Source organism: Drosophila ananassae, chromosome 2L (genome assembly GCF_017639315.1).
Source record: "Drosophila ananassae strain 14024-0371.13 chromosome 2L, ASM1763931v2, whole genome shotgun sequence".
Lineage (NCBI taxonomy): Eukaryota > Metazoa > Arthropoda > Insecta > Diptera > Drosophilidae > Drosophila > Drosophila ananassae.
The window spans coordinates 12,777,100-12,803,976 of NC_057927.1; the positions used below are offsets into that span (position 1 = coordinate 12,777,100).

The 26,877-nt window shown below is 44.5% G+C and overlaps 4 protein-coding genes and 1 long non-coding RNA gene across 10 annotated transcripts; 3 read left to right on the plus strand and 2 right to left on the minus strand.

Moving 5' to 3' along the window:
• Positions 1-676: 676 nt before the first annotated feature.
• LOC6499506 (probable serine/threonine-protein kinase DDB_G0282963) lies at positions 677-26,724 on the minus strand. Of its 6 annotated transcripts, XM_014910632.3 has the most exons (8): positions 12,620-13,562; positions 9,128-10,070; positions 6,703-7,511; positions 6,021-6,573; positions 5,784-5,964; positions 2,621-5,128; positions 2,096-2,443; positions 677-2,036 (listed from the first exon to the last, which is right to left on the minus strand). In XM_014910632.3, exons 2-8 carry the CDS (start codon positions 9,738-9,740, stop codon positions 2,015-2,017), a joined length of 5,034 nt encoding a protein of 1,677 aa, XP_014766118.1. In that variant the 5' UTR covers positions 9,741-10,070; positions 12,620-13,562; the 3' UTR covers positions 677-2,014. The 6 variants fall into 6 exon arrangements, with proteins under 6 accessions (XP_014766118.1, XP_001954480.1, XP_014766115.1 ...); XM_001954444.4 differs by having other exon boundaries at positions 2,621-5,095; positions 6,021-7,511; XM_014910629.3 differs by having other exon boundaries at positions 2,096-2,311; positions 6,021-7,511.
• Positions 17,596-26,724, minus strand: LOC6499505 (ubiquitin carboxyl-terminal hydrolase 46). Its single transcript, XM_001954445.4, has 2 exons — positions 26,605-26,724; positions 17,596-19,305 (listed from the first exon to the last, which is right to left on the minus strand). The coding sequence occupies exon 2, from the start codon at positions 19,026-19,028 to the stop codon at positions 17,778-17,780; it is 1,251 nt and encodes a 416-aa protein (XP_001954481.1). The 5' UTR covers positions 19,029-19,305; positions 26,605-26,724; the 3' UTR covers positions 17,596-17,777.
• On the plus strand, positions 22,758-23,922 carry LOC116654581. The gene is made up of 3 exons (XR_004309813.2): positions 22,758-22,777; positions 22,831-23,490; positions 23,548-23,922. It is a non-coding gene; the product is annotated as an uncharacterized LOC116654581 (long non-coding RNA).
• LOC26515015 lies at positions 24,540-25,240 on the plus strand. The gene is made up of 2 exons (XM_014911883.3): positions 24,540-24,754; positions 24,809-25,240. The coding sequence occupies exons 1-2, from the start codon at positions 24,743-24,745 to the stop codon at positions 25,175-25,177; spliced, it is 381 nt and encodes a 126-aa protein (XP_014767369.1). The 5' UTR covers positions 24,540-24,742; the 3' UTR covers positions 25,178-25,240.
• On the plus strand, positions 25,538-26,604 carry LOC6501058. Its single transcript, XM_001954446.4, has 3 exons — positions 25,538-25,691; positions 25,761-25,837; positions 25,899-26,604. The coding sequence occupies exons 1-3, from the start codon at positions 25,674-25,676 to the stop codon at positions 26,179-26,181; spliced, it is 378 nt and encodes a 125-aa protein (XP_001954482.1). The 5' UTR covers positions 25,538-25,673; the 3' UTR covers positions 26,182-26,604.
• Positions 26,725-26,877: the final 153 nt, after the last annotated feature.

A 26,877-nucleotide genomic window follows, 5' to 3' on the forward strand; every position in this document is an offset into this window, starting at 1 on the left:
TCCCGCTCAAGGATCTGATAATTATTGGCAAAAATATAGCCATCGCAGTGGCTCATATTGTCCTTCGCATGCATTTGCCGCATTTTGAAGGGGATCCCCCAGCAAATGTGACAAAAAATCTAAAAAATATTTTGTTCCTGGATTTTGATGCAAGTTGATAGAGAATCGAACCACAAATCGTTTAAGGTATCCCGCTCAAGAATCTGATAGTTACTGGCAAAGATATAGCCATCGCAGTGGCTCATATTGTCCTTCGCATGCATTTGCCGCGTTTTGAAGGGGATCCCCCAGCAAATGTGACAAAAAATCTAAAAAATATTTTGTTCCTGAATTTGGATGCAAATTGATAGAGAATCGATCCACAAATCGTTTAAGGTATCCCGCTCAGGGATCTGATAATTATTAGCAAAGATATAGCCATCGCAGTGGCTCATATTGTCCTCCTCATGCGTTTGCCGCATTTTGAAGGGGATCCCATAGCAAAATGTGACAAAAAATGTAAAAAATATTTTGTTTCTTGGTTTTGACGCAAATTGATAGAGGTATCCTGCTCAAGGATCTGATAATTATTGGCAAAGATATAGCCATCGCAGTGGCTCACATTGTCCATACGATCTTCGTCAAAGAGTGCAAAAAAGGGAGTATATAACAAGAAACAGTAAAAATAGCTATTGAATGTTTATTTTGCATGTTTATTAATATTTTTATTAATTTTGTATTTTTATACATTTTTTATTTTCGGTTTAATACATAATATACTCCCGCATATCCAGTTTGGTGATAAGTTCTCCCGCAAATCTATAATATGTGTGTTTCTTCTGCTTGTACATAATGATAATACAATAATATAGCTATACAATTAAGGATAGAAAAGTACTTTTGACTTAGGGCTTATAAATAATATGATGTTTTCCAGCAGTTGAATAACCATTTATAGTTACATCATAGACAGAGCGATAGTTATTAAATAGTTAAAAATGAAATAGTAAGATTAATAGTAAAAGTATAGCTGTGTAAACATATATCGTACAATTTGAAATCACTTTGAGCCTCGGCTCAGCAGCATAAGCTCGTTATAAACAAAAGTCTCAGCATAAAACGCAAAACAAAAACCCAACGGGAAAGTCAAAAATTAAAATCCGCGAAGCAGTCATAATGAATCAAAGGCCATTTATGGAAATCAACTCCCCCTAATATTTACTTAATTATTACGGGTGTTATAGATCAGCGTGAGCATGGAAAAAGCAACAAAAAATATACATTTATTCTAATGCACCGAGGCATAGACATTGCCTAATATCGATTGGATCCGATCTTGAGCTCATCATTTATTGTGTCTGTTAACCCAATATGTTGCTTTTGTCTCTCGTCCTTGTTGGGATTTAATAAATTGCGTATTGTAGTCCACTAACTGTGTGGTTTGTTGCTCGAGTATTCACTGTATATGCCATCTTGCATAGGGTATAGAAAATATTTTATACACTTTATCAATTTCATGAGGGTTTTCAAAGTTTTCCCGTTTGGAGTAGCGATTCGAAAAGCATCTACGCATATACCATTTATCTTTGCGGTGAGTGTGTGTATATATACATCAAAATATTTGTTTAAATTACGCGTACTTGGCATATATATATATGTACTTTTATGTATGTATAGATTTCTTTATATATATATTTGTAAAAAAAGAAAATTTAGCTACTTCTCGCATTCGTCTGCTCTACCGCAACTGAGGACAACAAAATCAATCAAAAGATACCAGCACATCTCGCTATCAGTTCTCGCTCCATGATCCCTGCTTAACTCCCATCTAAATATCACTTTCCGGGCCAACATTAACTAAGCAATCGAGCCGCACACAAAGCCTTAGTCTAGAATTTTACAATGTTTCATTGTTTCTGGTTGAATATGTTTCTGTTTTGTTATTATTAAAGGTGTTCCGTTTGATGCTAAGTGTCGCCTGTCGTCTACCGCTGACTAATGTGGATGACTTGGACGCTTGGACTCGTGTGGACGCTCAACGCACTCGCGAGGTGGGTCTGAAAGAGAGATATACGTTAAATAATTTGTTACCACATGAAATAAGTTCAGCACTTACCTGGGCGACTGGGCAACGCTTTGGCGCTTGGGCGTATTTGGCGCCGTGACCGCCACCCGATTGGTGGGCGTACGCGCCCTTCCTGCCGCAGGTGTGGCAGATGTGGGCGTGGTTGAGGTTCCGGCTAGACTATATCGCTTCGGCTGCACCATCCGGCTGGGCGATCGGGTGCTGACCTTGCCTCCACCGGCGGCTGCTTCCTGGGCACTGGTGAGTCTGTTGGGGCGTGGGGAGGAAACAAGAGCAGGTTTTGTGGAGGTTTTAGTGACAGTCTTGGGAGTGGAGGCGCGTGCCGGTGAGGGCGTGGCCGTCACAGGGACGGTTCGCGATGAGGTGGGCGTAGTACTTCTGAATTGGGTGACCAAAACGTAACGAAAACAACGGAAACACCATGCAAAATCATAATTTGGGGGTAGAGGGTTCACCAAAAACGAAAAGAAATAATATTTTTTGTAAATAAAATGATTCCAAAATAAATAATTTAAAATTCTTTAAATATTAAGACTTAATTCTTTAAATACCGACCTTCCGGCAGGGTAGCTCACTGGCCGTGGAATCCTCGACCTGGGCGCCGAATTGGAGCCCGTCGAGTTGGCCGAGGTGGGCGTGGAGCCACCGCTCTTGGTGGCCGCCTCGCTGGCCAGTTCCTTAAGCATGCTCGAGTCCTTGCTCATCAGCTCCCACTGTATTTGCAGGCGTTTGAAACGATTGCTCTCGATCTTGCGCTGCTCCATGACATCGAGCGTTTCCCGTCGCTGCAGTGCTGCCACCGAAATGTTTGGTGAGTTCGGTGGCGTGGCGAAGCGTTTGGCGTGTTGCGGTTGCAGTCCGAAGGCAGACACACCCTCATCGTTAAAGGACACCTTCTTCTGCTGGCTGAGCACCCGACTGACCTCCTTCTTGAGGGCGGCGGCATCGTAAGTGACCTGCTCGCCGGAAGACTCCAAAATGGCCGCTATTTCAGCGTAATACTTTAGTTCGGATCGGGGCAGGGACGCCAGGAAGTTTTCGGCCCGGGCCCTTGCGTCCAGATCCTTGCGGGAGAGCCGCTGTTTCGGGGGCTGCGCCTGCTGCTGTTGGCTGTGCTCCTCCTCTTCGAAAACATCGGCCAGTTCATCATTGGATCCCAGTCCGTAATTGTGCGGCGGCTCCTGTAGGCTGCGTCTCTTCTCCAGCTTGGTCAGCTTCTGATTCTGCTGGGCCTCGATCATGGAATTGCGTTTGGTGCGTGACTGGGCGGAGTGAGCCTTGCGCAGGATGCTCCTGGGCATGGGCTGCGGCGGAGTGGAAGTCTGCTGACTGCTTGGACTCGTTTCCACGCCCGAATCCATGCGCTGTTGATCGTACTGGTACACATACATCTGCTTCAGTGGATCGGCGTCCAACTCGGAGTCCGTGAGGAGAGTGGATGACCCTCGATACCCTGAGCTGGGCTGCTGACTCGATCCGGAACTGGAGGCCTCGTCTGTCTGCTGGAAGTACTTGGCGCAGTCGCAGATGTGCGTGCGATTCCTTCTGATCGGTGGCGACATGCAAAACAGTGGACGCTGCGACAGTTCCGAATCCAGCTGCCTCACCATCTGCTTCATCTCCGGAATGTGCTGCAATCGCCGGCGATACTCCACGGGCAGCAGGGTGGCTAGCGATTGCCAGTCGGAAATGTGTTTGTAGTCCAAGGACTTGAGCAGCTCATCCTCACTCACGCTCTGACTGCTGCCACTGCGCTGCTTCTTCAGTGATCCTGTGCTGCTGCTGGCGCCATCGAGCGTCATCTTATAGTTGAAGGGCGAGAAGATCACATCCGTGCTGGCATTGGTCTTCACAAAGCCCAAATCGGGCAGCGCATAGTTGGGATAGATCACGTAAATCGGCGCTTGTCTCTGCTCCCCCAGGTTGTTCAGCTTCTCGAGGAAGGAGGGTGGCACGCACCGATACCGATCGCTCACGCTGCTCCTGGTGGTGCTCAGAGAACCGCAGGAGGTCTGCATGGAGCGGGTAATCATCTCGGAACTGGAGGCGCAGGACAAGGGCCTCGTACTAGTGCCACAACCGGCTTCGCTTCGTCTTGGGACCTGGGTCAGCTGCTCCGAGCTGGCCTCGGAGGACAACTGACTGCCCGTGGAGACCTGGGCGGCCAGTTGGTAAAGATGAGGATTTCTCAGCGGCATACTGCGGCGACGATGGGCCGGTGAGTTGGTGGCCGTCAGGGAACCCGTGGAACTGGAGGTGACTACATCGTCGAAGAACTCGGATCTGGTTCTCATCTGACGCCTTGGCGTCTCTGCGTTTCCAAAGTGCTCCTCCTCCTCTTCGTGGCGGCTCACTGCGGATCCCTTGCCGGAATCGTTCATGCTCTTCTTGCGCAAACGCTGCTCCAGGGATCCACTGCTTGAGCTGGCTGCATCGCTGGAGGGCCAACAGCCGGAGGACACGTCCATGCATGTGTGGGCACTCGCCTGGGCTCCCAAATCCTCCTGCCCGCCACTGCTGTTGTTGCTCTTCTGCTTGATGAAGAGCTTGACTAGATTGAAGGCCGGCGGATTGGAGGAATTGCCCGAGGAGGCCGAGCCCGAGATGAGCAGGTTCTGGCTCTCCTGCGAGCAACTGCACCTGTGCTTGTGGCGATGGTGATGTGAGTGGTGTGACTGCAACTGCTGCTGCTGCTTTTGCTGAGATGTGGGCGTCAATTGCTGCTCCGCCTGCTGCTGCAATCGCTCAGAAACGGACACACTGATGGAAATGGGCATCTGGCACATGGGCAGCAGGTTGCGAGATCTCGACTTGCAGGACTCCATGGTGGAAGTGCTTATCGCCTGGGAGACATTCAATGGAGCCGCCTGGTCTCCGCCAGCCTCCTCTGATCGATGCTCCTTTGAACAGCTGCCCGTCATCGCGACTTCGTCCTTAAGATTGGGTAAACTGCTGCTCTTGCGGACCGTACACTGCGGCAGATGCCGGGTGATCGTAATGGTATCCGTGTTATTGTTGCCGGATGGATACCTGCGTGCGGGCGAAACAAGATAGAACGAGCGTCTTTACCACAAGAGACACGTCGAGTGTTTGCGATTACAATTTTGTAGGCGGAAGGTAATTTTTGATCACTAGGACTAGGTCTAGGTAGGAAGCGGGATTGGTTCCTGCCAGGGTTTGTTTTTTACCTGCCGGCGTCTGGCGCGGGTTTATTTGCATAATGTTTCGGATTCCCTGTTTTCTTGGCTAATCGTTTTGTGAATGAACCGCGTGCGGACTAAACCCGTAATTGGTTTTCTTTTCAGATTAACTTGCCTGGCCACTACCCACTTTTCCCAGACCGAAAGCGTTAAACCCTTGGGTCCTGAGCTAGCATATGCCCATGTGGAATATATGGCTGAAAGTCCCAGCACTCAAATAAAATTCCCCCTGGAACTCTGGCATACCCAGCATACGTTAATATTCTGCCGGCGAATGAGCAAATGAAAATAAATTGATTTCAATTGAAATGACCCCACACACGAATGCAATGAGCAAATAGTGCAAAGCTCCAACATCCGTTGATCTTGATGATGACAAAATCGGAACAACTCTTGTATATTATAGAGGGCCTAGCAGAACACCCTAGCAGAACACCTTAGCAGAAACCAATCCTTGGGCAAGAAAGCGAATCATTTGGGGTATGTGTGTGCTCTTTTCTTCACAGTTTCCAACCTACCGCTGAAGTTTGGCTGCATTGGCCTGCCTCTTGGGCGACATGGCGCACAGAGGCTGGAAAGCTTGTGCCGATCGCGACATGGACACCTCCAGGGCCTTGTTACGCTTGACTATATCCTCCAGATTGCTGTGCAAGTTAATACAGTTTTGTTTGTTCCGCGCGGCTAGCTCATTGGGTTCCGCTGAAATAATATATTTTTTAAATTATTGTTTCCATTTCTATATCGCAACTACTCACCATAGAAACTGTCGTCTGAGTAAAGGACACTGCCCTCAAAGGCAATCGTATAGTTGTCCTTGTTGCAGGTGAGTATTATCTCCCCATCGTCCGGATAAGCATCCATATCCAAAGAGTCCACAGAGATGTGCGACTCCCTCACCGGCGAAAAGAGCAGCTCCGACTTGCAGAAGGAGTTGTCGATCATATCGTTGGTGGAGGTGGTCGACGTCTGTGACATGTTGTGCGGAAGCATGTTGTTGTGATGCAGCAACTGCTGTTGCTGCTGCTGGTGTTGATTCTGTTGTTGCTGCTGTAGGATCAGCGATTGCTGCAGTCGACTATTGGCGCCGCCCAAGCTCTTACAATAGGCGGGCAGCTGCGACAGTAGGGAATGTATATCCTCGGCCCGGAAACTCTCCATGTCCACCTCGGCCAGGTTGGCGTCCAGGTTCTTGGCCAAATCCTCGTAGTAGATCAGATCCCCCATGGCGTTGTACGAGGCTGACAAGGAGCTTAACACACTCCGCTGCATCCCGCCGCAACCATCTCGATAGCCGTAGTCCAGGAACCACTGGTAATCGGAATTGTCGTGAGTAAAGTCATGTGACGAGGCCAACGAGCAGTTGAGGTTGTTGCCGACGCCGCCGTTATTAGTTTCCCGCATCCCATTGCCACCACCACCATACTGTGTCCAACCTACCCCATGTTGTTGCTGCTGCTGCGGATCGTTGTTGCTGCTGCTGCGTCCTCCTGGCGTGGTGGCATTACTGTTGTAGTCCGATTCCGGGGTGGCCGCCATCTTTCCCAGCACAAAGTTATTATTCCCGTGAAGCTTCCTCTCGTTGTCGAAGAGCTGGCTGCCGGAGTCCTCGCGAGAGAGAAAGAGGCTGCCGCTGGGACTGATGCTGCTCACCTGCACCTGCTCATTCAGTATGATGCTGCGCAACGCGTTGTTGTACCTATCCAAGTTGCTCAACACAATGGCCACATTCTGCTTGAGGCTCTCTTCGCTCAGTTCGTCGCCAATGGAGGCATCCTCCTCCTCGCCGGCACCTCCTCCGCCGCCGCTGCCCAGCGATTGCAATTGCTGCTGCTGGCACAGCTGCAGGTGTTGCTGCTGGAGCAGGCGATCCGTCAGCTGTTGCTGCTGGTAGCGCTTACCGATTGTTGTCTGTGCCGCCGCCGTGTTGCCGAACGGTGAGTTGCTGGGGCTGTTCAGGGGATTCCGATAGCTGAGCGGGGAATGTGGCGACGATCCGGGCACAATGTGGGCAGCCGTGTTGCCGTTGTGTTGCTGGTTGAAATGCAGGGTCTGCTGAAATTGGAGAGGACGTTGCTGCTGCTGCTGCTGTTGGGCCAAACGGTTAAGCAAATGTGGGTGAGAGTTGTTGGGATGGGGTTGGTGGATTGGTGAGTTCTGAAGCGGCTTATGCTGAGATGCGGTGAAATGTGGTCTGCTGTGGTCGTTGTTGGTTGAGAATTCTGTCATGCCACGTCGAAGTTTGAGTCCTAAAAGTAAAAACAAAACAGAAAACCATTAAATAAATGTCTAAAACTTATTTAAGTGAAATCAACTATTAAAATCTTTAATATATAGTAACTTCAGCCACTGAATGCCTCCTGAAAATAATCACTGCCATAAATTATGATTTTTATTGACTCCAAGGAAAACACCTCTATTAATGTAATTCTACCTTTAATTTCTTAAACCAAAATGATGGCTTTCGTGATTAAAATACCTTCTCGATAATCCCCAAAGACCGCCAACTCCAATGTTAATTGTCTAATCAGCATTGACACTGAACTTGGCTCAATTAGGATGCCTGAAACTAGCTCCGACTAATGATCTATCTATCCCCATTTTCATTTGCACTTTCCCTCCCCTAATGGACATTAGCGTTCCACACATTTCGGAGCCATAAACCTGACAGAGGCACCCATCCATTGCTGGCATGTTTCAATTAAGTTTTACGACGCCAGTCCCAGTCTAGCAAATACGTGTGACACCTTCTACCTATTCGGGTGACAGACTCCTCCCTCTACCTCGAAAACAAAAAACCAAAAAAGTTGTAAAAATTATTTTTATACAACGAAGAGATTTTTTTTCCATCAGAAGGAGATCGGGATCGGCCTGTGCCATCGCCCGGGCCCGAAAAGTTTAATTGGAAAATGTCACAGTTTCACCATTTCGCTGCTTTCTGAATTTCCAGGGCTCCATTCCACGTACCACATGCAATATGCAATATACAACTTGCAATACACAACATGCAATGGCTGTCTGCCAGCGGCAATTAAAGGTTAAACTTGAAGGTATCGCATGTCTAAAGGCGGTAATTTAACGTTTAGAAAAGTCTTCTCCTGTGCCGCAGTGCTATCGATTGTTGTGATGGTTTAAAATTAAATTTGAAATAAACCCTGGGCATAAACAAATCAGATTCAAGAAAAGGGGGAAAGTCAAGTCTCCCAGCAAGTGCAGGCGTCGATGCTTTTATTCTCCTCCTAGAAGATTTTCCACTGCCTGGCGATGACAGAGGGGAACTTTTCCAAGGCCCGACAAGTGGCAAAGCTGCACATGTCTTTCCCCACTATCCCCACAAAAGATAATTCATTCGCTGCCTCCCTCCTCGAAACAGACACAAAAAAAATATGAAATGGAAAGTCATTTCATATTTGGGCCAGCGCGAGATTACAGACAAATAAAAATGTTTTTAATGCATTTTTTGTGTATATGTGGATGCATACAATATAGAATCATTCGAGCTGGCAGGGTGGCCGCCGTCCCATGATTGGAGCAATGGCCAAGCCCAGTGCTAGTGGCCGTGCCAGCCAGCTGCCGGCTCGTCGGAACTCAATTAAACTTAATTGAAATTACAAAAGCCCGTCTCGAGATCTTCGAGATGACGATGATTAAAAGCAGAATTCAGAAAGAAACTGTGTAGACTATGCTTTCCGCCCAGTTAAATATTGGAAACCTTCAAGCCACGTTAATAAACTCAAAGAGCTATTGATTACTGAAGAGTCATTAAATAAAATTATTATTACTATGAGGTTGGATCGTGAACATAGTTTCTCTCTCTGCAATAAACTGTTCAAATGACTTTAAATCTTAGAATTAATTTGCCCACCTTGGCCCACAACATTGCCATTGTTTTGATGGTTAATGTTGTTGTTCAAATAGTCATTGTCGTTGCTGGTATTTTGGTCCACATATCGCTGCTGCTGCTGCTGCTGATGATGTTGCTGCTGCTGTTGCTGTTGCATTCGCTGCTGCAGTAAATACTGTTGATTGCAGGTCAGACCTGCTGTAGTTGTTGTTGGTTTTGGGGCTGCCGGCACACCCTGTTCGCGCAACTGCTGTTGCAGGCGTTGCCGCTGCAGCAGTTGCTGTCGTAAAAGTTGCAATTGCTGCTGCTGCATGCGCTGATAGAAGCGAATTTGCTCCAGTTGTTGCGGAGTGACTCCCCGCAGGCGTTGTTGCTGGGGCATGTAGTAGTTCTCCTTGGAGGAGCTGTTGCTGTCGCAGCCACTGCTGGTGCTGCTGCTGTTACTTTTCGTGCCACCATTGGCAACATGTTGCCAGCAGTTGCCAGCCGTGTTGCCGTTAACATCGCTGTTGCCACGCATGTTGCTGTTGGTGTTGCCGCTGTGCGGGCAATCGATGCCGGCCCTGGAGCAGGACGCACAGCGTTTGGAAATGTCTACGAATCGCATGATGAAGGCTAGGAGCAGCAACAACATCTAGTTGTTGCAAGAACCGTTCCTCCCAACACGTATGTTGCTGACGGGTTATTTTTGGCCCGATCGCTTCGGTGGACCAGTGGACCGGTGGACCAACGCTGTGATGTTGCCAAGCTTCTGGCAGAGTCTCTTCTTTTGCTTTATTTTGTTATTTTTAGTTATTGGCTCTTTTTTTTTTTTAGTTAAGGGTTCATCTCCATTGATTGGTTGCACATTTTGTTTGGATTTCCTTCAGATTGTTTTTCTCTATGCTGCACTTTTCATTTTGATTTCTCCGCCAGTTCTTTGCTATTTTTAAATGTTGTTATGCTTGACGCGTAAGTTTTCTCTCTATACGACGACACAGGGACCAAGTTATATATATAAACCGAAATCTGTGGTGATGTGTGTACCACTATACACTATACACTGTGCTACACCGTACAGCCACAAAAAGTTTTGAGTTTTGTGCCTGTCTGTTGATATAATCTCGAATCTCTCGATGTGCCAGCGAAGGAGGAGAGCATATAATAATAATTTATGAGTTTTCTGCAGTCGGTTTCGGACTTTTATGTTTTCGTAAAGTTTACGCGGAGTTTCGACGAAAAATGCCTAAAATTATCCCCTATGACAACAATGTGGCATAAACAAAGCCCTGGCTGCAGTTCAGCCCAAATGCCGGAGAAAGCACGAATTTATGCCTCTGCGGCTTTTGGCCAACCTCGGAATGCAATTCCTTTGCCTAGTTGGTGCGGAAATTAACTGCAGCAGGAGCTCGTTAGAAGCATTTAGGCCAGAGCCCCCGTCCGGCAGTTGCAGTCGACCAAGCACGAAAACGAATCCTAATTTATGCGCATAAATTTCCGGCTGAAAAGGCTTTTTCTGGCCCAAAACCAGGCCTTTCGCCTTGGAGCCCTATACCGGAGGAGGTGTCTAAAATTAAACAGCTTGCCGAGAAACCCAGCCAAGTTCAATATTAACTTGACAGCCAAACAACAGCGGGCATGTGTCATAATGTTTGCTATTGAAATCTATCTAGAGCACACCCGAGCTTGCCAAAAACATTAAAAAAGATCGACCGCCAGGTGCTTGGCATAATAAGATTATTTAGTATATCTGGCATACTTGATGACTGACATCAGCAACAGATAGTGTCGCAAATCTGGTGGCCACGAGAAATGCAATTGGCCTCTGCTGGGCAACGCCCAAAGATTGCAATACTGAAAGCAAACAAAGAAGGCCACTTGCCATTCGCATTTCTTTCTGTGTAAACTTTTCCAACAAAGAAGCGCAACTAACATCAAAATGGCAGCCACCCACCAAGGCAAAGTGCGCAGTAGTTGGTAGCAGCAAAAGGAAGCCCCCAGGACCCCGGGCTAATAGCGGAAAAAGGGAAAGTCGAAGGAGGAGCTGCACAATGCCACCGTGGAGTGCTCAGGCGCACCAAGGACCTGCCTCGGTCCTCGGCTTGGTAAATGCCAAAACGGTTTCCCGTTTCTCGGTTGGCATCTGGCAATCGGCCAAAATAAAATTCAGCACTCTGTGGCTGAAGTATAGAATGAGGCAAAGAGCCCTCGTATCGAACCAAGAAGAGGCATTTAAGCATCCCCCGATAAACAGAAACAGAAACAGCAACTTGTCCATGGCCACGCTCCAGCTGCGTTGTGTACTTGCCATCAGCCATGAAGTTCTTGAAATCATAAACGGAAAAACATAGTCTTTACTCTATGCCGACGGACCACGGACGACGAAAGGCGAACGCATCTGCGAAAGTTGGAGATGCGTTTCGATTTCGCACGCAACTCATTTGGATTTCTCTTTGCACCTTGCAATTACGGCCGGGGCAAAAATAAACAGCGCGTGCAGCTGGTGGTGGCAAGGTACAGTTGGAGCAAGGTGTACGGCCAGGTTCAATCACATTTTGAACTTTTCCACTCTATTTGTTTAGGTGTTGCCGCCACCGTCAAGTTACGAAGTTGCACAGCCAATATTCTCTGCCATCAATCATACATTTTTTGGCACACAATCCCGGGAATCGTAATGGGTATTATGGTTTTAGATAAAATATTTTCTCCTCAAATACAACAATCAATCAAACAGTTTGCGGCTGTCAGAGCTTGAGGCATGTCAGCTTGTTAAGCAAGTCAAGGTGCAAGATTAACTGATTTTGGTCAGAATATATTATCAAAATTTAGAGCCAATATGTATGTTATTTTCCTCTGTGCAGCGCAAACTTTCAACTAAATATTCTCGCCTGACGTCAGTTCTAGCTGGTAGCTGGTATATAGGAAAGAAACTTTTAGTCGTGCCCTGCCTTTTAGTTCAACGTACTTGCTGGCCTACATTGGCATAGAAAATGCCAGAGGAGAGCTCTTTCAGTTGCCACAATGCATCTGGGGAGTTGGGGCTGCTGCACCCGCCAATTAAATGAACCAGCCACGAAAATGCATCGACAGATGCAGTTGCAGATGCAGCTCCTTCTAGTTTGTGGCAATTGTAATTACGAAATCATCATTCGACGCATGTGTGCATATCGATGCGGAAGTCTTTGGTTTTCTCGAAAGGTCATAGCTATTTCGATAGATGCAAAGATACAGAGATGCAAAGATACAAAGATACTCAGCCACTGCTGCCACTGTGCTGATGGCTTATCGGCATGTCGAATACTTTGATTTAGCGTAAATAAACTCTTTTGGTGTGCCAAAGTACTCTTTCATGATAAGATAGGGAGTCTCCGAGTGTGGCAGCCAAATACTAACTGCAATGTTTGACTTTCTGGGCAGCTGACAGCCAAAACCGATTAGATACTCGTCGCGAAGTTTGTGCATTCGCTAGATGATCTCATTTCCGACTTTGCAGAAAACTCATAAGTTATTGTCGAAGCTCTGGCGATACTTTACCCAAACGATTGCGTATTAGATAATCCAATAAAATAAAAACTAAATTGTGTGTTCGAAGAGAACTTGAGTGTTCCCTTTGTCGCTGAATTCGCTTTGTTCGTATCAGACACTCAAAAAAGCACAGACACCAATACACAGACACGGCTACCGATACAGATACAGATACGGATACGGATTCAGATACTGCTACTGATGCACTTGAGATGGCCAATCGAACGAGTATCTGGCGGATGATTTTGGGCAGCTTGGCCCACGCACAATTAATGCTGTTTAATGTGATTCAACTTTGATTCTGGCCAAAGTTTCTATGATTTTATTGACACACACGCGCACACTAGACCAGACGGAGGGACGAGCGCGTAAACAAATTAGAAGAAATGTTAAACGAAACGAAAAATAAAGTATATGTATGAATATTATCAAGGCTTTCACGACCTATACGCTCCGCACATTTTCACATTTTCACAGTCCCAAGGAGACTGACTGAAAGTCGGCGAGCGAGCGGCCACATAGCGCCGACACCGAACGACGACGACGCGCTCCCTGCCTCTTTGCATGTGTATAGGGCGCCTCCCAAAGTATCTTCGGGGTAGGCGAGTATCCGTATCTGAGTGGCTGGCTGGGCTGTGTGCCTGTGCCTGTGTGCTGGGTGGAAAGAATGAAAAGCGCCCGAAAACTCACGAAGTGCGCCACGATACATTATACAATGTGCATCGGAGAATTAACCCCAAAAAAGAAATGCTCGGGCGAAAAGTGAAAACGAGAGCGGCCAGCAACAACTTCATGGATATGTATATGTATCTGCGGCAAGTGCAACTTCATGGATACACCATGGGCGTTGCATGAAAGGGGGAACAATCATTTCCATTTGCTTATCTCCAAAACAAGCTAATCATAATGCATTCTATAAATAAAATTATCAATAAAATATACTTTTAATCTGCGAATCAAAATCACGTGATTTAATATTAATGGGAAGTGGGGGTTAAATTAGAATTTTTATTAAAAAAAAATAAGCCCAGACAGAAGATTAAGACAGAAGATAAATCAATATGCTCTCTCTTAAATCCTACAAAAATTCCATACCACATTGTAGTGATAATAATTCTCTCAAATCAAACATAAATCAAAGAAATAAACACCGAAGTCCATATGGAAAGTAAATCAACTGCAGATTTTGATTCATTTCCCGGACTAATGAAGCTGTTCAAGTGGAAAACAGAGTGCCTACTTTGTCCGGGGCCAAACAAACAACCCTGCCCCACTTCGAGGGTGGCAAGTGATAGGAGGAGCTGAAGCCTGCTCTTCCGGCAGGATGCAGATCGAGTTCCCCGATACCGAGCGCATGTGCACGTGCCGCCAAGCGAGCTAAGGGAACTGAGACCCTCTAACATCTGCCCTCAGACCCGCAGACACTTGAAACCAAACACCAAACATAAAATTATATCATTGAATCGGATTCGAGGGGGGTTCATCCTCAGCGAGGGAGTGCACAAGTGCTCATTAACAATTACAAAGAGGCGATCAGTCAGTGGGGCGAAGTACACTTTTTCCAATAAAACTATTATGAATGCACATAAATTTTCACTCTCTGAGACGAGAGACAATGAAAATGGTTGAATGGAAGCGGCAATCATCGGCATTCCCATCACATACATTACAGACCGAATAGTAACCGAATTCCTCCATATAAAATGCATAATTCCCCCCATTTATCAGCTGTTTTTGGAAAGCCAAGCCACCGAGCCAGTGTGCTAATTTAATCAACGACGCAAAGCCAGGCAGACAAACAGTGAAAATAACACTTTCAATGAACAACAATTGGCTTGTTTACATGTGGAAACGAAAAACGTATCTCTCAGATACAAAACAAGCGGCTGACGATTGTGGTATTTTGTGCAGCGCTTGTTGTGACTTTTGTTTTTTGTTTAATTAATTATTGTCGGCTTCAGAAGCCCAGCGGCGGATGCCATTAGAGTGGGCGTCGACAGGGGGTCGGTAGGCTAAAGCGAGGAGAGGTCGAGCTCATAATCCATAAATTAAAATACCAGACACAGGCCGCGAGGCCCGAGATCGCAATGAGAGAATGGAGAGCCGACACTAATTGAAATTCATCGGGAAACCCAGAGAGATAGCGGGACGAACCGTCCAAATACTTGGCATACTTTTAGGTGGACTCGAGAATTTTTAGAAAATTTTTCCTCGGTTTCAGTTCTAATTGAATTTAAGTTAGTTTTCCCAGCCAATGCAGCCGCATGACTCATCCGCTGATTTCCAAAGTCAAGCATGACAAATACCCCCAACTGCTGGGCGAAATTAGCGTAAAATAATCCACCCCCGGCAGAGCTCCTTTCCTATATATCTTTTGTGTACATGGGCTTGACCTCCCGCACTTGGTCTTGCACAGAAATAAGTTGCCAAAGTAAACAAAACGGCAGCTCCGCTATCCTTGCGGTGGGTCCATCTTCGTCCCAATGGCCGGAGATGATGCGCTCCCCAAGCGAGGAGGTTGCACTTTGCTTCCCGAGCCAGGCCCTCGCCCCAATCTCGTCCCATGCTGCGCGAAAAATTCTGCGCACAACCCACGACCTGAGACGCAATAAGGAGACATGACCTGCCACTTGGAAGGAGGTTGCAATAAAATCTGAATTAAAAAGAGAAATAATTTTTGGAATTTTATGATAATTGTGAGCTGTTTAAAAGGATGGAGGATATGCCCCAAATCATCTATAAACTTTCCCGACAGATGCATGCTCTTGCCACTGCCTATCCATCATTTTCTCCATCAGCTCCGGCTAATATTATTGAAGAATATTTAATGACATATTTAATTTCCTAACAGGCCGTTATTATGTCAGCCCCCCGATGACAAATCTCCAGCGATCGCTGCGAGAAAAGGGTGTCGTCGCCACATGTGGCAAACGAGCTAATTAAAGACTGAAGGCATCAAAAGCAAAGAACTCATTTTCATTGTGTTTACTCAGCCCCGAAGAACAGTCTTACAGACTCTACAGACTCGGCAGAGGCTCACTTTACCCGCTCAGAAGTCATTTGGGGGGGAACCGAACACTGAAATTGGATTTCAAATTTAAATATTTCAGTGGGTTTCGCGGTAGTTCGATTACAGAAACCAGAGCAGCGAATCGCTTCCTAGTTGGAAAATTGGAAAACATATTGACAATTTCACAATCAGGCCAAGATAAAGAAAACAGATGGGGCGGAGCTGCAAGAAATGTTGCAACTTGGGTCTTGACAGCCAGGGCGCGATGTGTTCCTCATGTTTTTTTGTTTTTTGTCATTGCAGACCTTGACGCCGGCAATATGTCAAATGTCAACTGGCATTTGTGTCGATTCAGCGGAGATGAGACCGAAACTTGAAACAAAACCAAAACCATACACGCCGTAAATACCAGACATATCTCACATGTGTCGGAGGTAGAGTCGGAGTGATGGAAGAAACAGCCTCAAGTCTCAAGTATGTGCTGTGCTGGGGTGAGGTTTTTCTTGTCATAAAGTGAAAGTCGCAATCATGCGTAATTGCCGCTCCATAAATGCGGAATAGTCTACTCGCACCATAAGATAAAACCGATCGATCAAGTGCGCCACGAGCCAGACAGGCGACAAAACCCCAATGAGAAAAACCTACGCGGCAACTAAGTGCGATGCGTGCAACGATTTGATCCCCTTCCCCCTCGAAATTGTCTTTTAAATGCTACATCTGCCGCCTGTCAATGGAATTTAACGCTGGTCCGTGTAGAAATTGGTAAGTTTTTCCACCGACAGGCCACGCAGATCTAGTAATCGAAATTTTAAATACCCTATCCATTAAAGAAAACGAAAATAACAAATGATTTCCGTCTGTTTGGGTTAAAGGTAAAAAAATAAAGGCCAATAAAAATGATTGGCTAATTATTACCATAAACACACACAATCAATTAGAGTCGAGCTGAATGCACTTCATTCCATGTTTTTTCAGCCATCATTAACAGAGCCCATAAATATGTCTCCCGACAAAGTTTTCCGTGGCGAACCTGTTTTACCCGCCAGAGATATCATTTCGGGGGGTTCGACGTTGCCTAACGATGTCATTTGCCAATGAGATGATAACTGGCCGCGGCCACAACACCAATTGCATGTGAAGAGCCTTGAAATGCCCAACAATAAAAAACGAAACATAAAAGCAGAGTTATTTCACTTGCATAACCATCAAACTGTCAAAGCCAGCCCCAAGTTTTCCCCTCTGAAAGGAAATCTATTCGTGTGAAAGCCTTCCACCATTATCTACAGATGAAAAGATTCGTTATGCAGATATTGGTTTCAAGATTTCCACTCTAAGCAGGATAAAGTAAAAGTATACGAAGATGCACTTGTGGCACTTGAGTGGCTAACTAACTTGAAGTGATATTTAAACAAAAACCTAAAAAACCAGCTACCACTATTGTTACTAGAACTATAAGTTTCAAGACTCATCTGCTAATCATATTTAGTTCTACAATAAACTGATACAATGGCTAATCGGTTAAGTAACATTCTTGGAACACCACATCTTGAATATGCTGCAAGATCATCACGTGTCAACAAAGTGACGAAGATGTTATTCCATCGCCCCCGCGAACTTCCCATGCTTCCCCAGGTGATGACAATTAGCGCCCACCTGTGTGCGGCTGGCCAGTCGCCAGGGGGATTTCTGATGAAATTCATCGATCGGGGAGGCCGGTTATCTAAGCGGTAGACGGCCGCCAGGCCACATCACAACCTCGCCAATAACCAGATACTTACAATTACGGGGGAAATCGCACATTTGTTTACGTGCGCATCGGCTCGCGGTTGGCAAGACCCCAGGTGAGCTGAATGGGCTGCCGTGGCTAGCGAGTGGGTTGAGTGAACCGCAGAGATTCCGGACCAGACCGGACAGGGCTCTGACAAGTCCAACTGACCAATCCAAGGTTGCTTCCTGACCTAGAGCAAGCTAGTTATTCATCATCGTATTATCATTTATTGATTAGCATTTGCAGTACAGAGGCATTTGAATATATACGTATATAGAAAACGTCACAAAATTTTGGCTTAAGACTAACATTCCATCGTTCGGGTGACAACACACTTTTCGCTTAGCTTTAACAAGGAGGAGGAAGGTGCCTGGACCACCTGAAGATTCTTAGGCGCAGTCTCTGGACTGATAGAATAGAATATAGCCCGTCTCCGAGGACTTGTGTATGTCCGAGGTCAGGCCGTAGAAGTCCTCGATGGTGGAGGCTTCAATCTTGTCGACCATATCGTCGTCGAAGAGCAGCCACAACCCATGGCTCTTGACAATGCTGATATAGTGTCCCCGATTGGGACCCGATCCGCAGTGAATGACCACGGCGGTCAGGTCGTATAGCCTGTCCGGATTCACGGCATCGTCGGAGGTGTTGAACAGCCTCAGTTCCAGCGGGAATACGACTCGATGCGAGACTTTAATGTGGCGATTGAACTGCTCCATGTACTTGAATCTCTTCAGGTGCAGGGCCAGTATCATGGGCAACTTCTTGACCCGCATCCGCTTCTGGGCCTCCTGGTAGCTGCAACAGTTGTCGCACTTGAACTTATTGTCCGAGCACAAGGTCTCCGTGTTGCTGAAGCAACGAAGACAGTGCGTTATTGAGGTATTCTGGTCCACGTCCACCTGCAGATCAAAGAAGTTCTCGTCTTTGCTGCTCACCGTCTCGCAGTTGAGGCACCGCGTCTCCGAGGTGAGTATGCCCTGGAAGATCTCGTGCACCCAGGTGGGCTCTGAATTGGCTCCATTGGAGCCCGGGCCCGTGCCTGTAGTGATCGGCGTAGTTGTGGCCGTGAGACTTCCACTGGCGTCCAGCACACTGGTGGTGGCGTTCAGAGAACCCGTCGAGTTGCTGCTGTTTCCGTTCGAATTGGACGTGGAATTCGATGTGGACGTGGAACTGGACTTACTGGCCGTGCTGCTGGCCATGACACCGCCCGACGCCCCCTTGCCACTGCCATTTCCCGAGCCCGCGTTCCGCTCCGCCAATATTATCTCATTGATGTGGTTGATCAGGAAGTTGAGAAACTCGTGGGCATCCTGCTGCATATAGTTGTCGAACTCCTCCTTCTCCTTCCTCAGCCGCGTGATGAACTTCTTGGGCGCAATCGAGCCGACCTTCTTCTTCTGGGTGGCAATGCTGTAGAAGAGATCCGCTAGGCAGGAGAGCAGCGTCTCCTTGGGCCGCTTGTTCTTGGCCTTGTACTCGAGGACCTTCTCGCGGAAGGGCTTGCAGAAGTAGAGGGCCTGCAGCACCGAGTTGCTGTAGCAGGTGTTGCCAAAGTTCACCAGCCCAAAATAGTGCTCATTGGGCGGGAACAGGTCGGAGCCGATCTCCCGCTCCAGCTGCGAGACGTTGGCGCCCATGCCTGCGCCACCAGGAGCTGCAGCGGCACACCGGTACAGAAAGGACCACACCGTGGTTGCTGCTGTCTGGAGGACCGGAGGTGTCTTTTCTGAGGATGTGTGTTTCGTCCTCGTTTGTCGGTTGGTCGGTTGGCGGTTGGCCTGTTAGCCTGTTAGCCGGTTTGGCTTATTGGCTCTTAGAGCGTTTGGTGCTGCATTTGGGATTGAACCCTATAGAGATTACTTTCGCTATTTGATTTTGTTTGAATGGGGCAGAGGCGCGAAACACTTATACTGTCTGAAAATAAATAATTTTGAAGAGGGGATACACGTAAGTTTGCTTCGCATAACACAAACAACAACAGAAATTAAAAATATTTTAATGTTTGCTTTGCTTTCATTTTTAGTGTGATCTCTTTTTAGTTCTTGAAACTTTATATTTATTCTCTTTATATTATTTTTTTTTTTGCTCTGAATATTAAAATTCTGATCTTGCGACACTAAAAACTAAGCAAATAATTGTAAAACTAAAATGCATAAGGGAAAGCAAATGAAGCTACAAGGACTCGACGACTCGTCTCGACTCTCATATCCCCTCTCTTGCAAAATTATTTTCAACAGAAGTGTTTCGCATTCTTGACTTTTAATATTAAATTTTGGTTTGTTAGTACACTGGGAAAAGGATCGGATTCAAATCAAAAATACAATTTTGTTAATTACAATTAAATGTAAAAAGTGTGCATATTTATGGTCATTTTGAAATAATTCTTTAGTTAATAGTTGATATACGATTAAATCACTTATGGGCAAAAATTTAGTCACTGACCTACTAAGGTCATTTGTTTCTTTTCATTTTTTCCCCAGCCTAACTGGTCAGAGTCACGATGACCCGCCGAATTTCTCAGTTTCAGTTTCAAAGTCCGACCGGGCGGTCGAAAAAAGATATATGCTAATACCACTCGCATGTAATACGAGCTCACGTATATGCAAACAATTGTTTGATGATTCAGTTCGAAAGCAGCTGGCTTTGATTTCATAAAAGCCGACCGCGCTTACACTTCGGGAGTGGATCGATGCCAATATCGACGTCTAGACGAAGTCGACGGGATGACGTTTGGGTCTAAATATAGTGTCAATTTTATAGATTGGATAGATAGTTCGGTGATTTTTCTGTGAACCGATAAATGGCAACGAGGCGGGAAAATTCCGGACACTACGCAACGCTCCGGACTGGGTACCCGGCGAGTGCCGGTCGTGTGCCATGGGCAATGCAACCGTTCCACGCTCGCCGAGAACAGAGTATAAAAGCCAAGCCAATCGCGGCTATCGGCTTACAGTTTCAAAAACCATTCAACGGAAGACACATCACCCTGAGAACCGGAAAGGCAGCGAACGCAAGACGAGCCCCTCTACTCCGGATTACCACAAAGTTCTAGGCCCTTTTTTGGAGAGTAAAACTCAGAAAGCGCCAACCCCCAGGAAGACACCTTCCTCTACCACCGCAGGACCATTAGCCGCGTTGGATTATCATTATCCCATTCAATCAAGGACTATCAATGCCGGCGACGGAATCAAAACGGAACCAGTAAACAATCTGTCAGCCAAAGTGCTGAAGATTCTAACCTAAGTAGTATTTAAGGATACCAGTTAAGAAAGGGCTTACTACCCAATATCCCTAAAAATAATCATAATGTTTGGCTGTACCAACAACTCCCTATTGTTCCTATATATTTAAGTGATTTAAAAACTGTTGTATAATCTCAAAAATTACTGTTCGTCTGCTAAGATTAATGAAGTGGTGGTAATAAAAAATTTCAAGCTAATACCCATTTACTTGTTTTAATTTGATTACGTGAAGATAATAATTTTGCCCCAGTTTCGAGGGGGTTTTCTGAATCTGTTTATATAACTTGGTCTTTGTTTAGTCGCCAACAGTAATAAATGGATCATATTTCACGTTTGTTTCGCAATCCACCCTATGACATAGTTCGATTTATCTGACCCACTCACTATGCTAATCGCCGCGCAGTTCCTTAGAATAGATCAATTATATTGGAATCGAGAAGCCTCGAGCGACGCATTGTTTCTACTGAAGCTGGTAAATTTGAATTACATAATGAGAGAGGAGGAGAATACTGGGAAAGGAGTTCACAGTCCGGCAATTGATCAAATTTGGTTGCATAAATCGGAAAGAGAACAATGGAGAAATCCCCGCGTAGAAGAAGTACCGGAAAATCTTGTAATTTCGCAACTCAATTAGTATAATTTATAGGAAGTGCTAAATTACATTTCAAGTTTTAACTGTGGATCCTATGTTATTGGTATACAAGCTACATAACAAATAAATGCACACTGACCTACTCAATATTAAAATTAGTCTCAGGGGGTATTCTAGTAGTAGGTATTTAGTCTCGAACGTGTTTTAATCAGAGAAACATACATATATTGCAAGCGAGATTCTTTTCAAACTAATCAGGAGGAGAATCCAAGCATTGAGACTGTGTGGTTTCAAGTCATACCCACATTCATCGGTTTGTTTGTTTTCATTACAACTAATGATGAATTGTTTAGTGATTATACGTCATCATAACCACAAGCCATGACTCACTAGACGCGTGCCATCCGAGGGCGGAGCTTACCAGGAAAAACGGTTTATCAATGTAATCAGAAATCAGAAGTGTCTTATTTATTAACTAATGCTAATGCATTCGCCAATATTACCAAATGAATCAGCCATGCCAACAGGTGTATTAAGACTGGCAAGAAATACACAGCCCCCCTGAGAAAATCGCACTTCAGTCTTAAATATAGAACAATCCCAATTATTGACCCATAACTATTTTGAAGTAGATTTTCCCCACAGAACCCACGCCCATAGGAAAGCCGAAGATGATAAGCCCCACCGTTAAACCCGCCTGCTGTGACACCAACCAACTAATGTGTCTAACTGGGTAATTTTATGCATTTCTAACGAGCAGCGCCACGTCGATATAAAACTCACTACCCAGTGGAATTTCATAACAGAACAGAACTGAAAATGCAAGCGATTGTAAGTACTATTGCAAACACTCTACCCCAAAGGATATTAAAGAGTAATGCTTTCCTTAATCACAGGTATTATCGTGTCTAGTCATTGCATTCCTGATTATTTTACTAAAGTGCAGCTGGAGCTCTCAAAACTCGGATTTACCAAACACGACTGCATCTCCGAGAGAAAAATGGCTTCGGGATACAGGAAATGATCGAGTGAAATTTACTTTCCCCAATGCCATCCAGGATTCAGACAGCAATAAATGGGATTTAGGAACTTCGAAACTCCTGACGATTTTAAAAGGATTTCCGTTGAAAGACAAAAACCTTCCCAACTCTAATAAGTTTCCTGATTTCCCAAAATCCAGCTCTGATGATTCCAACGAGGATTACACAACCACAGAACTTGTCCCAGACCTAATTGGACCTCGTCTTAGTGCAACTTTATTGAAGATATTGGCTTAAGAAACCTATTTAGTCCCATTGACATATGAAACTAAACCAAACGTGTGTAACTTTCCAAAAGTATTATTTTTCAATAAATTATAAATTAATTTCCATTATTCGTGACGTCGAACAGCATATTTAGTTTACTTAAAAGTGAATTAAAAAAATTATTACACGCCAATATTAACCAGTTTTCTTAATAGGTTTTATAAAAAATTAAAAACTGATAACTGATATAAATAGATAGGCACGCAAGTGAAAACTTTAGTTTCGAACTTGAAATGAAGCCGATAGTAAGTGTTTTGAAAAACGGTTGAAAAATGATTACTTTTTTGTTGAAATCTAGATAATATTTGTATATGCAAGCGTCACAATGTGTGGGTCCTGTGGACCAAGGATTACAGCCACTGAGTTTCCCAATCCAACACCCATTTCAACAGAAGCCGAGGTTGAGACTGAGAAAATGGATTACAATTTCTCTACATCAACTGAATACTCGCAACTTGAAGCAACACCCTTTCCGACGACCCAAAACAATGAGCCCCCAAGTGTTCAAGATTCATCAAAAGAAACTATACTTGGGTCAAGAAATTTTGAAGAACTTAATGACTCCACAACAAACCTTCCAACAAATGGAAAAAATAATGATACTGATGTCAAGATTGATTGCTATTATTTTTTTGGAGAGCAATGTAGGTTTTATGATGCCCATCAAATAATGCTCAGTGCTCCTCTACTGAAAGTGCTTGCCCGGAGAAGTTCCTGACTTAAAAAGGTTATGTGCCTTTTGATGTGAAGAGAAATAATTAATTAAAAATGCAACTTGATTTAGTTTAAATTTTCATTGTAAATATGTGTAAAACATGGCACATGGCAATAAAACCCGTTCCTTCTAACCTTTTATCTGAATCTATAATTAATGAATTACTAACTAGCATCGAGATCAATATAAAATCAATCGCAACTACGATCAGGTTCCAGTACCAGAGCAAAAATGAAGCTAGCTGTAAGTGCCATAATACTCCGGAAAACTACAATTTAATCAAAAGGATTATTATTTTAGATTCTTCTACTCTTTCTTGCCTTTGTTGTCGTTGTGAGTGGAATTGACAACGATCCTGGGAAATTAGCAGAAAAACCATTAACGGATTCTAACGAAGACGTACCCGCAGCCATCGTGCTAAGAAAAGTCCTCAAAAAAATTGCAAACGGACTTCCGGAAGAAAGCTCAACGACTCCAAAAACACATAAAGGAAAGGATGTTGGAAAAAATTCTATTGACGAGCCTGTTCCGGCAGCTATTGGAGACAGACTTAGCGCGGGTCTTTTGAAAATTACCTAGACCCCCCACAAGGGGTCTAGATGCTTAGAAAATTACAAATAAAGACCAATATAGTTTAATCCAAATACAAAATAAAGTTAACAGAATTGCACTTTACTTTGTTTCCAAAGTGTCACAACCCGTTTTATGGCTGAATGGGTAGTTTATGAATTAATAAATAGCACCGAGTTCTATATAAAAACTCACTGCTAACGATTCCAGCTTCAGTGTTTGAGAGAACATGAAACTGATCGTAAGTGGAATAGAAAACCTGATGGCATTGTAATCAATATTGGTTATTATTATATATAGATTGTCTTACTGATTCTTGGCTGGGTTTCCACTGGCCACTCGGTTTTCTTTGGCTTGAGGTTCTCAAATCCCTGGAGTAGTTCTGAAGTAAGTCAAGAACCACTGCCCGAAAACCCGCCAAAACACCCCAGAAGATGTAAGCCGATAGAGCCTGTAAGCAAGCCAATGAACGTTAAAGATGTTCGGTTCCTGGCAAATCAAGAACAAAGTACCACAGTTGGACCAGATTTGATCTCCACAAGGTATATCGTTCCTTTGCCCACCTTAGCCCCCTCGACAACCACAACCACCACACAGGAACCCAATATAGGACAGGAAACTGAAGATACTCCATTCGCTGTTGATTGCGAACCCCAACCCATTGGAATTGTGGCTCATATAAGAGCTACAATTTTAAAAGTATTTAAAAAATGACATTCTGTAACAAATTATAAAAATGTCAAATTGAAACCTTTTCTCTTAATAAACAAATATTAATGTGGGAAGTATTGTTTTAAACTGTGTAACCTCTCTGGTAGTTAATACTAGACCCATTTCAATGAACCGCTTCTATGAATAACTGAATAATGTCGACTTCTATATAAAAGCTGGAGCTAACAGTTCCGACTTCAGTATCTTAGGAAAAATGCATCTGAGCGTAAGTAAACCGGATTTCATTGTAGCATAATATTAAATAGTATTTAATTTTCAGAGCGTTCTACTCTTTCTTGGCTGGGTTACGATCGTCAACTCCTTGAGCCTAAGCTCGATGAATAGAAATATAACGAGTTCAGAAAGTCTGGAGAAGGTGCCTGGAAAACTACCCACTGAAGCTAAATTATGTATCCCCATTGAGGTTAAAAATTCTGATAAAAATTCCACAATTGCTCCCAAGGAAGCAACCACCACAGAAAACAGTAAGGATCATGCCACATCTAAACAGGCCAACAAGGACAAGGTTACTACCGAAAGTCCAGGAAATAAGGATGCATCCACTGACTGTGAACCAATTCCTTCGGGTATTGACACAAAGCTAAGTGTCGCAGTTCTGAAAGTTCTCGCAACAAAAACCCTGGGCTAATCCCATTTTCAAATAGTAACATGTATTAAAACTAGTTTGAAGAATAAAAGGGAAATAAATGGATATTGGGCACTGGAAGTTTTCCATTTCCACAGATTCCACAGATTTTTCCCAAAGCTTGGATGACACGGCAACCCCCAAAGAAGAATAGTTCCAATAGAGGCAATTACTGTCAATCAGCATCATGACCGTTGCATCGTCGGGGGCAATTATTAAATCCGGTCAATAGCAATGGGAATAGTCATAGGAAACCCGTTTCAGATATTTTGCTGACAGAAAATCAGAGATACTCCTACCTATGGATCTCTCTGTCTATATCTGTCCGAAGAATAAGTGGTGCGGAATAGCCAGATCTAAACTCTCAGTTGCAATGCTATCGACCGGTTTAACTTGTTCCGCCGTAGTGGATATTGCAAAAAAATCGCCACAGTAAATAAATATCGTAATCGCATCAGGGATTTCATTCATTCACTGCAGTACTACAAATCGAAATAGAATGATCAGATCCACGACGGTGAGAACTCAAAGGTGGTGAAGCAAAAACTCGAAGTAAACAAACGGAATGTTTTGTTTTTCTTTCCAGTACCTCTGGCTGATACTATTGTTTAGTTTTTGGATCCAGCAAAGCCAAGCCGTCACCCATGTCATCTACGAGTTTCAGTGAGTTTTCGAGGATTACTAATATTTAATCGATAATAATAATAACCTTTCTCCCAAACAGCATCCGTGAGGCCGGCGCTGAAAGGGAAGAAAAGGGCGAGCTTAAAAACAATTCTACAGATTCTCGAGCGGAACCGGAACTAAAAATCACCGGAAAACGATACGGATCTTCAGTTATTCTCGGCAAAAATCCCGAAAAGGATAATAATTATATTTTTGTGGAAAATGCCACTTATTTTGCCGATGACAGTGGCTACCACGTGAAATACAACTACACCATAGAACGTGTCCCCGACCTCGATTCTCGGCTCAATGGACAAACTCTTAAGACAACCGTCGGTTAGACGGATCCGGGGATCTAGAGTATATGTTTTAGATTATTTATTCAGCAGCGTTGTAGCCAAAGTGACATTGTGAAGTTTCGAAAGCAAGTTTCAAGCCAAGTGACAGTGCATTAGGAGGAAAAGTTATGGCTTCCTGACTTGGCTTTGGCCCAAAAGAGCCACGGGCCAAAATAATTTATGAATAAGTATATAGTATATGTATTAGTGTTACAATTGCGGTCAAAACAATAGCGGCAATTGAATTAAGGTAATTGATTAAATACTAGAAGACCAAATTAACTCTTTAAGGAGGCAATAGATCATTAATTCGAACCAATCATTAACTTTATTGGCAAGTCATTGAAATGTTTAATAATTTCATCTATTAATTAGCTTTAATTTTAACCGCAACAATCTTTTGATAAAAAAAAAATATTTTCTTACCGTGTCTGAAGTTTCCTTGATGGGCTTTGTCTGGTGAAAATTCTGGCTGGTACTGGTGATTTCTATTTAATTTCCGTATCAAAAATTTGGTAGAAATTCAACTCGAGTCAAGCTTGTAATCTGCAACGAGAGGCGGAGAAATGAGGGTAATCGTTAGATTTACGGCATAAACAAATTTTAATTAAACACTACAGGATGATGACGATCACGGCTCATTAACCGAGTGTTTATGGCAGGAGGCGGGAGTGCGCTACCTTGAGGGTCAAGTGCGAC